At 34.3% G+C, this 9,986-nt stretch overlaps 1 protein-coding gene across 4 annotated transcripts; it reads left to right on the top strand.

Annotated features, from left to right (window-relative positions):
- Positions 1-1,985: 1,985 nt before the first annotated feature.
- LOC107873388 (eyes absent homolog) lies at positions 1,986-8,897 on the top strand. Of its 4 annotated transcripts, none has more exons than XR_001675310.2 (7): positions 2,007-2,140; positions 3,625-3,888; positions 4,004-4,171; positions 5,278-5,371; positions 6,739-6,924; positions 7,313-7,676; positions 8,653-8,897. XR_001675310.2 is itself a non-coding variant. In XM_016720227.2 (6 exons), exons 2-6 carry the CDS (start codon positions 3,700-3,702, stop codon positions 7,588-7,590), a joined length of 915 nt encoding a protein of 304 aa, XP_016575713.2. In that variant the 5' UTR covers positions 1,986-2,140; positions 3,625-3,699; the 3' UTR covers positions 7,591-7,714. The 4 variants fall into 4 exon arrangements, 2 of the variants coding, with proteins under 2 accessions (XP_016575713.2, XP_016575715.2); XR_007043550.1 differs by having other exon boundaries at positions 2,013-2,140; positions 3,657-3,888; XM_016720227.2 differs by lacking the exon at positions 8,653-8,897 and having other exon boundaries at positions 1,986-2,140; positions 7,313-7,714.
- Positions 8,898-9,986: the final 1,089 nt, after the last annotated feature.

The raw sequence follows: 9,986 nt of genomic DNA, 5'->3' as shown, positions 1-9,986 counted from the left end.
TCTGAGTCAGCTGAATTTGCTCCCTACTGTAGTTCTTGTTCTGCAGGTTGCGAATGGTGAGTTCTTTTTATCTCAACTTATTACAGAAACAACTGGCCCAAATGTGGCGTTTCACCATTCCAGATTGAAGGACAAATACTCTGTATGCGTCGAAGAAAGAGCACTGTTACCTTCTATAAGAAAGAGCATTGTTATTCTAAACAAAATGTTGTATGTCCTGGTTGAAGTTCTGGTGTGAACATGATAATCTTTAGTTGGTAAGTTCCTTTAGTTCCATATTCCTTGTTCCTGTAGTTGATCTTTGGGGAAGGTCTTAGGGAAGGCCAAGTGAGTATCAATTTACCTTGCAGGCGAATTAAGGAAAATTAGTTGTCTGCAATTTTACTATAAACCGTTGTGGTTCGGCCCTTCCCTGGTCCCTGTGTATAGTGGGAGCTTTAGTTTACGGGCTGTCTTTTTCTTGTAGTTGCCGGCATATGTCACACATTGGTCACTTTTTCTTGTAGTTGCCGGCATATGTCACACATTGGTCAGGGAAAAGAAACGGTTTTCGACAATTACTAATGCTATTTACTGATATTCCATTTCTTTCGGTTAAAGGAGGAACCTGTTTGTCTTACTATTGTTGTCAAGAAATAATCTTAACAAAAAATTTAAGACAAAAACAGATGGGACATCATGCACTTGTCGACACTTTGACAACGAGTTTATCTACTAATTATACCAAGTTTATTCAAAACCGAATATCCACATCTGAATAACTCATTAAACATGTCCATGGAATTGGAAGAAAATGAATGCATGTATAGCTATTTAGATCTACTCTAGTCTTGCAGAACATGTGTACGCTATTATTCAATTTATAGTCATATGATGCACGAGAATTGCAAATTTTAGGCCATATACTTTTCCACACATCTTCGGATTCCATAATACATGATGATACCAGAAACAAACCATAAATTCACTAATGAAACCAAAGATCCTTTTTATATTAAGAGCTTTAAAAGTACAGTTCAGTTTAGTAGAGTACATCAAATAAAACGGTTTGTTGCAGAATTATGTATGACCAAAAATTTGAAAGACACTTTTAAACTGGACATATTTTACTTAAATTTCCCTTAAACCATACTTGATCACCACAAAGAAAACCTTGAACCAAAACAAAATGTTACTCATTTTAGAATGGTACGTGCAATCATTTTAAAGAAAGAGTTGACTTAAGAGTTTATAAGGCTCAAGTTTTAATGGCCTAAATGTGTGAAGTAGTCATTCATTGCCAACTTCTTAATTGCACATCATGTAAAAATGGCATAATACATAAACTCTCACTTTTAACTTTGGGCCATCTAGCATATATGCCCGTCAACATTAGACCTGCATAATTATATATTTAAATCATCATAAAGTTAAACAACTAAACACAAACGTTCTACATGGCAAATTTCACTCGATTTGACATGTAGGACGTGGCGACTCGAAAATCGGGTATATATGCCCTTCATATAATTTTCACCATATAAAAAAAGGAAAAATAACATAAACATACACCTTGACTTATCATATTTGCATAAATCCACACCCTTACAAGATAATTATAAAAATTCAAACTAATTATGTATCTTGTTGGATGTATCGGGTATCTAATTATGTATCTCAACAGATCCAAAATCAGAAAAAATGCATCAAGAGCTAGTTATGTATCTTTACAAGGAAAAAATGTACCTTCATTAGATGTATTATACATCACGATAGACCCAAAATTGAAAAAAATATATCGAGAACTAATTATGTATCTTTACAAAGGAAAAATATATTTTATCTGGATGTATCAGTAGCTAAGTATGTATCTCGAATAATAGTTTTAATAATTATGCAAAAAGTCAGAATTTTTTATAATTAAGCTCCAAATTGTAGGAATTTATGTTGTTTGTTCGTAAAAAAATGCTGGATTTCACAGGCTTGGCCCATCAAATTTTGTAACTGGCCCAAAAGCCCACGCTGTACCTGCCTTCTTCCAACTTTGTACTTTGTCGTATCAAAAATTATCAGTCAAAATTGCCAATAACAAAACAGCTAAAAAAATTCTCTGAACTAATTGAAGTTTGGAATTCCTCAACAATTTTATAGCTACTCTTAGGTACTGTATTTCTTTCTTTCCATTTATTTTTGTCCTCAACATGTTTTTTTTCTTGGCTTTATGATTCATCTTGTTGATATGAAAAAAATTACAACTTGTTTGGATATCCATGTTTGCTCTTTTTCTAGTTTCTATGTTCTTTTTTAGGGATAAAGGGTCATGGGTTTCTTTTTAATCCAGTTCTTTGTACAGTTTTATGATAAAAAATTGAAAATTTTGGGGAAGGTTTGTTTCAGTAAAGGCTTGTAGATCTCTTTTAGCTGTTTCTTGATTTATACCTGGAATTTCAAGATAAAGTTTTCAACTTTGTGCTTTCTGAATGGTGAAGTAAGTCATAAAATTGCCTTATGATTGCTTACCTGCACCATAGATAAATAGATAATAATCAACAACAACAACATACCTAGTGTAGTTCCACAATGTGGGGTCTGGGGAGGGTAAGGGTAAAGTGTCCGCAAAATTTATCCAAAAAACAAAAGAAGAAGAAGAAGAAGAAGAAAATAGATAATTATTGATTTTGACACTGCTGTGTGTGTGATATGTTTATTGGATTAGCTGAATGGAAATGATTTTCAATTAAAAACATGGTAAGAATATTGTTTTGTATATATGTCACGACCCGAGCCGGGGCCCTGGCCACGACGGGCATCCCGAACCATCAAGGCCTCAAGGCCCGAGAGACCCCTGTGGCCCTGTAACTCCCCACTAGTGATATTGTCCCGAGAGACCCCTGTGGCCCTGTAACTCCCCACTAGTGATATTGTCCGCTTTGGGTCCAGGCCCGCACGACCCGCTTCGGGTCCAGGTCCGCACGGTTTTAAAGCGTGTCACTAGGGAGGAAGGCTTGCTTACTTATATATCCAGCATCCCTCCTGTGTTTTGCCGATGTGAGACTCCTTAATCCTAAGTTGGGGTGTCACATACACCCCCCTTATGGACTTAGCGAGGACGCTGAGGTTTGCCCCAGGCTTGCTTACTTATATACCCATCATCCCTCCTGTGTTTTGCCAATGTGGGACTCCTTAATCCTAAGTTGGGGTGTCACAATATATTGTTGAAAAACTTGATAGATGACAGTGGATGATCTCAAACGGAGTCATATAAACAGCTGGTACATATTTGTGACACTGGATTGTGTTTAGTATTGAAGTTTTTGATTGATCAAAACGAAAGAGAAGGATGTTAATGAAGCTTAGTACAAAAAGCTTGAAAGAATTTATCATTTACTTTGAGTAACATTTGTGTGCCGAAAGATGATTGAGAACCTGTGATTTTTGTGGGAAGAGCACCTGTGTACTTTTTATTGATTTGTCATTTCATTGAGGCAAAGGTGACATTTCACTCTAAACTGTGTATATTGGGGATTATGCGAATTTCAGACTTATTCTTTGTGTGATGTTGTCCCTGTCTATAACTTTTTGCCATTTCCATACAATTGTATTTCATATTACATAGAATCTGAAAAGTAATTTGTCATTCATTAGGTTATACATACATTTGTTTCACCTGTCATCAGGAGATTTGTTAAATTTTCATCCATTGGTTTCTGCTGGAATTATATGGATCGGAAAATGAATGTATATATCTGGGACATGGATGAAACCCTCATATTGTTGAAGTCGTTAATAAATGGGACATATGCTGAGGCATTCAATGGATCCAAGAATGTACATAGTGGTGTAGAAATTGGTACGATGTGGGAGAATCATATTCTTAAGATATGTGATGACCACTTCTTTTACAAGCAGGTTAGTTAATCTTCTTATAATATATTTGACCAGGGAACTAATACACAGTCTTCATGAGTCCTGCTGATCGTGGACATTAAGCTTGTTAACTCTGTTATATTATGTTGATTTTCAGGTTGAAAATTGCAATATGCCATATCTAGATGTCATGAAACAATATGATGATGGTCGAGATCTCACTGACTATGACTTCAATAAAGACGGCTTTGGTCCCCCAAATGATGATCTTAACAAAAAGAGATTAGCTTACCGTCATCGGGTCGTAGCACAAAAGTACAAAAAGGTACTACTTTGGTATTTTAATGTTATGATTATTTTATAATAGTCCATTTTCTGTATCGCTTATGACAAATAGATAGGTTTTTAGTTGAAATTTCTATGGATGAACTGGTTCGTTGCTCTTACTTAGGTTATTTGTGAAATAAGTTATTTTATCATTTAGATAACCCGTTTAAGTAACTTCCTAACTGAGAAGATTGCCTAAAGCTGGAATGTTCTTGATAGGCTAAAAAGTTATCTGATTAAAGGTTTCTGTGGTGCATCTAAATGCCTTTGTGGCCTGAGTAATGACAGGAGGCTGCCGAATGGTGCCAGCGTGTGTTAAGAGTGAAAAATCTACTCCATTCAGTACTTTGTAGTGAAAATCATTGTTGTCCAACTCTGATGAAACCTACTCGATAAGTTTAGTTGATGTGGTTCTCTAGTTTCTCTGACATTCTATGTTTGTTTCATAACTAGGATACCATGATAAATAGCATGGTTACTTGTAAAAAAAAGACGTGATAAATAGCGTGTCTGAATTTCTAACTTGGATTGTTCCTGGTTTTGGCTAAAACAAGAATACTCGTGATTTTGATGTGTAAAAATCACATTCAAGAAAGTTATGCATCTAGATCGTATGGACCATTTATTTCCATTACCGAAGGGATATGCAGGTAATCTACAAAATAGCAACTCAACTTGACCAAATAGGGGAACAATTTTCTCTCCTTCTCAAATCAAATATTCTCGTTCTACTGACCGACTGGTTGTTCTAAAAAGACATGGCATTTTCCTCTAGTTAACGTTAGACCATAACAAAAACTTTATAGATCTTAGTACTGAAGGCTGTATATGATCTCTATTTTTGCTGGGGCCATTAACTACACATTCGGCCAGATTTGGTGTATTGATCACGAAATAAAGTGCTTAGGGCCTTCCCCTATGTTCGACAGTCTCCCTTCTCAACCAAAGGAAAATATATAGTCACAGCTTCTTGTTTTAGTTATTCAAAACTACGGGCCTAACTTTGTTCTTAGACGTGGTGCTTATGTTTGAATATTTTGAGTAATTTGCGTTCAAGTATAACATAACGTTACTATAACAACCTTCATTTACCATTTGTTGTAGGGGTTACATAGTATTCTTGACCAAGACATGATTAAATTGTGGATCGAGCTTTATGACGTCACTGATAGTTATACTGATTTGTGGTTCTCAGCAGGTAGGTTACTCTGGATTCTATCACTGTGAATCATCGTGCAGTATGGATTTTAATTTTGTGTACTGGGAACTGCAATGATAGAATGTCGCAAATGTGGACAAGCATAGGACATATTCTTTTGCCGTGTTTGTGTATTTTGAATTCATGTGTTTGTATAGGCGCAGAATGCTTTAAATTTTTTCTCTGCACCAAAGAAATTAATTTACACCTTCATCGAAATCAGCAAATAAGACCAGATAATAAACTACCTCAACTCAACTGAGACTTCCCAGGATACTGCCTCTCCTGTTTGCCCCCTTATGTGAAGTGATCTAAAATGTGTCTTATTTCTTCTAGATTTTCTTCAGTAATATTAGATCCATGCATCACTATCCATGTGCGATAGAGAAGTCAAAAGGATTCTATACTCCCAGTGCTCTAGAAATCACAAATCTGAACCTATTTCTATTATCTTGAATTTCCGAAACTTGCCTTATTTCGATCTGGAGAACTTCAGAGTCCTCTTCTTTAAATTTATATTTTCCTTCTTTTTCATAATTTTTCTTTATTTTTTAATTTTATAACAGACTGGGGCAATCAAAAACTGTAAATTATACTACTATTTCTCTCTACTTTGCCATCCACGTCGTGGGAGGAGGTGGGATGATATTGGTGATCGGATGAGGATAGATATATATTAAAGAGCAGTTGGGCATTCTGATATTTTATATTAGAGTAACAAACAAATGCAAACAAGAAATATAAAAATATCAGAGTAACAAACAAATGCAAACAAGAAATATACGAGTTGATGAAACGCTAAATGTGCTAGTCACCAACTTAGAAGTAAATACATGACATTAAAATTCTAAACTAACTTCCTCGTCTTACCTTATTTCTCAAAGCAGCTTCCATCTTTTTGCAAAGTGCATCAGTATCATTTACATCAGCCAAATCTTTCTTTTGCCTCTTTTATTGCCTTCTGCTTGCCTATTTTCTTTTTGCTCACTGTTTTGTTAATGTTGTAAATATTCCAGCACTTGGTGTTGTTTTGTCATCAACGAAATGCCGCTTATCATTCCAAAAAAAATCATTTTCATATCTTGATAACTTTGGATATGGACGCATATTTGGAACCACCATTGATAGATACAAGTTGGAAATAAGATATTTTTCTCTGAGGCCTTTAGTTTTTCTAATTCAACTAGTTTTTACTTTTAAAGCTTGGATGTTAATTCCAGTTACTTTCTACAGTTGTTTTTGTGTTTACACTTTTTGAAGGTGTTTTTCTTCAATTCTGTGTTCTCTACAGATACATGATGATGCTTTTTTGCATAAGATGTACTTGATTTGCTCGTTTAAATTCTCTCGTTCTCCTTCCAATGCAGCTAGGACTTGCTTGGAGCAGTGTGCAGTTGGGAATCGAGATTTGGCCACCTCTACTGTTTCTACCAATGATGCAGGAGATACTATATTCCAGCGTGTGAATATCTTGGTGACTTCCGGATCGTTGATACCCAGCTTAGTTAAATGCTTGCTCTTTCGCCTGGATGATTTATTCCCTAGCGAAAACGGTTAGTTCTTTCGTCATTCTGATATCTAACCTTTCTGACTGTCCTAGTTTCTAATTATATTTAACCTTTCACCAGCAAAGTTACAAACCGTGGTTGAATGAATTTTGGAAATATCACTGATGTCTCCAGCTCATATTTTTATGTTTAGTAATTGGCAATCTCCCTTTAGGAATAAGGGTCGGAGGGAGAGCTTCATTATCCCTGAGTTTAGGAACTGGATACATGTATGTTTCAAATCAATTATGCCTAAGCTCGTGCATATCCTGGCACAGCCATGGATCTAGGTCCTGCGATAGTTAACATTCTTCCTTTCTCATGTTTGTCAACGTATAATAATGCAACCTGCAACTCCCAGGAGCATTCTCTAACATCTCTGTCATGATTTTAGTTTACAGCTCATGGGAAGTGGGCAAGCTCCAATGCTTCTCATGGATAAAGGAGCGGTTCAGTGGGCCAAACGTGCAGTTTTGTGTTATTGGAGATGGATGGGAAGAATGTAACGCAGCAGAAAGTATGAGATGGCCATTTGTCCAAATTGACCCGCGGCCTAGCAGTTTACATCGGTTTCCAGGCTTAACACCAAAAGATCTGGGCCACTACATCTCGGTTGTGTATGGCGATTGTGATGAAAGTGATGATGATAAACTAACTCCTCCTGACCATTGATCATGTAAATATGTAGTAGCTTCTTGGAAGACTTCAATTCATGCATCAATAGCTTTTTCACCAACAAGATAGTTTGACATTAAAAGGTGAAGGTTCTTATGAAGTTCTCTAATTTATTATGTTATGCTCTTTGTTTTTTCTTCTTTTTCCCTTTCATGCATATATACATGTGCACTGGTATACACCCATAGCCCAACTGCTTAAACTAAAAATCGTCTATGGATGTATAATATACGTATAATTCATGTATAATGGCTAGAAAAAAGCTTTAACGTACATCTTGCTGGCTATTTGGGTAAAGCCTATGTGTGTGGGGTAGGGGTGCAAGCTTTCAGTGTGGTTGTCAACTTTGAATTCCTTAGAATTAGGCTCTTGGACTTGTGAGGCAGTCCTTTATAGTGAACTTCTCTAAATAAATGTTTGTTAAAAGTACAACAACAACAACACAGTCAGTATATTCCCACAAAGTAGGGTCTGAGAAGGGTAAAATGTACGAAATCCACATTACTACTTTAGATGAAGTAGAGAGACTGTTTCTGCAGTAAGCGTTTGAGCATAGATTTCAAATGCTTTCTCTTTATTTGGAATTTATGGGGGTTGGAGCTGAAAATGAAGAATATTTGGAATAACTTTCTAGCTTGAATGTATTTAAAACAACTTCAAAAGTGCAAAAAGTAAACAGTTTTTAGGCTATGTTCCAAATTTAAAATATAACATCAAATTGAATTTGGAATTTTCATGATTACACACTGATTTTTAAATGAAGTGAAAGCTATTCCACAAATAAAGTACTTATATGGCCAAACAGCTCCTTAGTTTCAGGGATGCAGAAAAAAGAATCGATGTAAAATCACTCACTTTCAATGAAGTAATGCATGGATCTAAGTTTTAAAAAATAGTCAATTTCTAATGTATGATTGATGAAATGAACTTAATTGACTTATCTGTTTGCCACAGCAAGTGGCACAATGCACATGTAGAGCTTATATTATTTTGGATTGATTCAATAATACGTGATCTTTCATAGATTCTGTTAAATAACAAAAGCTACTTCATCCGCAGATCAAGTTGTGGTTCATTTCGTGCCCTAAAATGATGAACGGGAAAAGTAGATGTGCTGGTCTTTTTCAAAACAATTGAACCATGTTTGAGCTATTGGATATTCATGATCAATCGGCTCAAATAAATTTTATATTATGGTCATTTTAGCTTAGGTAGTTTACATACGGTTCCTATACCACATTGATATAAGTCATATACCATATTGATACAGTTCGTAACAAAAATAAAGCAGCAAATTTATGAATAAAAATTGTATCATTGTTATATAGAATATGTATTTCTTAATATGATGTGCATAAAATTTGTATCTTTGTTGTATAATATATATATATATATATATATGTTGTATTGTTGTAAAATGCATATAAAAATTGTATCTTTATTGCATAGAATACATATCTGTATAAGAGATATATCAAATTTGTATCAATATTACATAAAGCTCTCAACAAATTGCTAGAAAATGATATTAAAATTCAATGACCATTTTTCATGTCTATATTTCATCCAAAATGTTATTTATATCTTTTTATCCAAAATGAAATTATCTTTGATGAAACGTATTTATGACCTCCTCCCCTCCTTCGGTACGAATTTAAATTAATCGAATTTCAAATTATTAGATTCCAAGGATTGAATGGAACCAGAAAAGTTCACATCTAACCTACTAAAATAATTTGAGACAGGATAAATATGCATGTGGCATGCAGTCGCAAACTACCCTACCAATATTTCAGCATAATCTCAGATACTCTCTTTGTTTTAATAAAAAAAAATTCATCCTACTTTTCTTTTTAATCTATTTAAAAAAAAAAAAAAAATTAAAATTTTTTGGCAATACTTTAATTTCAACTTTCTACTTGACATGTTTAAGATTACAAGATTAAATGACATTTTGATACATTTGACATAATTTTAATTTAGGACCATAAAATTTAAAAAAAATATATATTTTTTTAAACTACGTGTCAAATCAAATTAGATCATTTTCTCTAAAACGGAGAGAGTATGTTATATTTTCTTCTGACGTAAAGTGTTAGTAGCAAAGAAAACGTGTGTTTAGGCCAAAAAATAAATTATTGCAAGTAGCCACTAATTAGTGTTAGATAAGACTTAACTTTAACTCATTGAATAAGAGAGAAGATTTATAATTAAAAATAAACAAATGCAAGTATGGCTGTATCTGATTATAAACAAACAAAAAGATAACCTACCCTAATTCTATCTATTTATCCTAACATCTTTATAAGTTCTATCTCTATTCAATGAACTATAATTAAGACTTATCTAATCCTAAATATTCCTAATTAGTGGTTGCCTCTAAGCAATCAGAT

This window comes from Capsicum annuum, chromosome 1, assembly GCF_002878395.1.
Source record: "Capsicum annuum cultivar UCD-10X-F1 chromosome 1, UCD10Xv1.1, whole genome shotgun sequence".
NCBI classification, from domain to species: Eukaryota; Viridiplantae; Streptophyta; class Magnoliopsida; order Solanales; family Solanaceae; genus Capsicum; species Capsicum annuum.
This window is presented reverse-complemented; position numbering and strand designations above follow the sequence as displayed.

Excerpts from the sequence above, each read along its gene's own strand:
- LOC107873388 (XM_016720227.2), top strand. The coding sequence starts at position 3,700 with ATGGATCGGAAAATGAATGTATATATCTGGGACATGGATGAAACCCTC. Across the intron at positions 4,172-5,277 it reads TAGCACAAAAGTACAAAAAG|GGGTTACATAGTATTCTTGA; the intron begins GTACTACTTTGG and ends CATTTGTTGTAG. Across the intron at positions 5,372-6,738 it reads TGATTTGTGGTTCTCAGCAG|CTAGGACTTGCTTGGAGCAG; the intron begins GTAGGTTACTCT and ends CTTCCAATGCAG.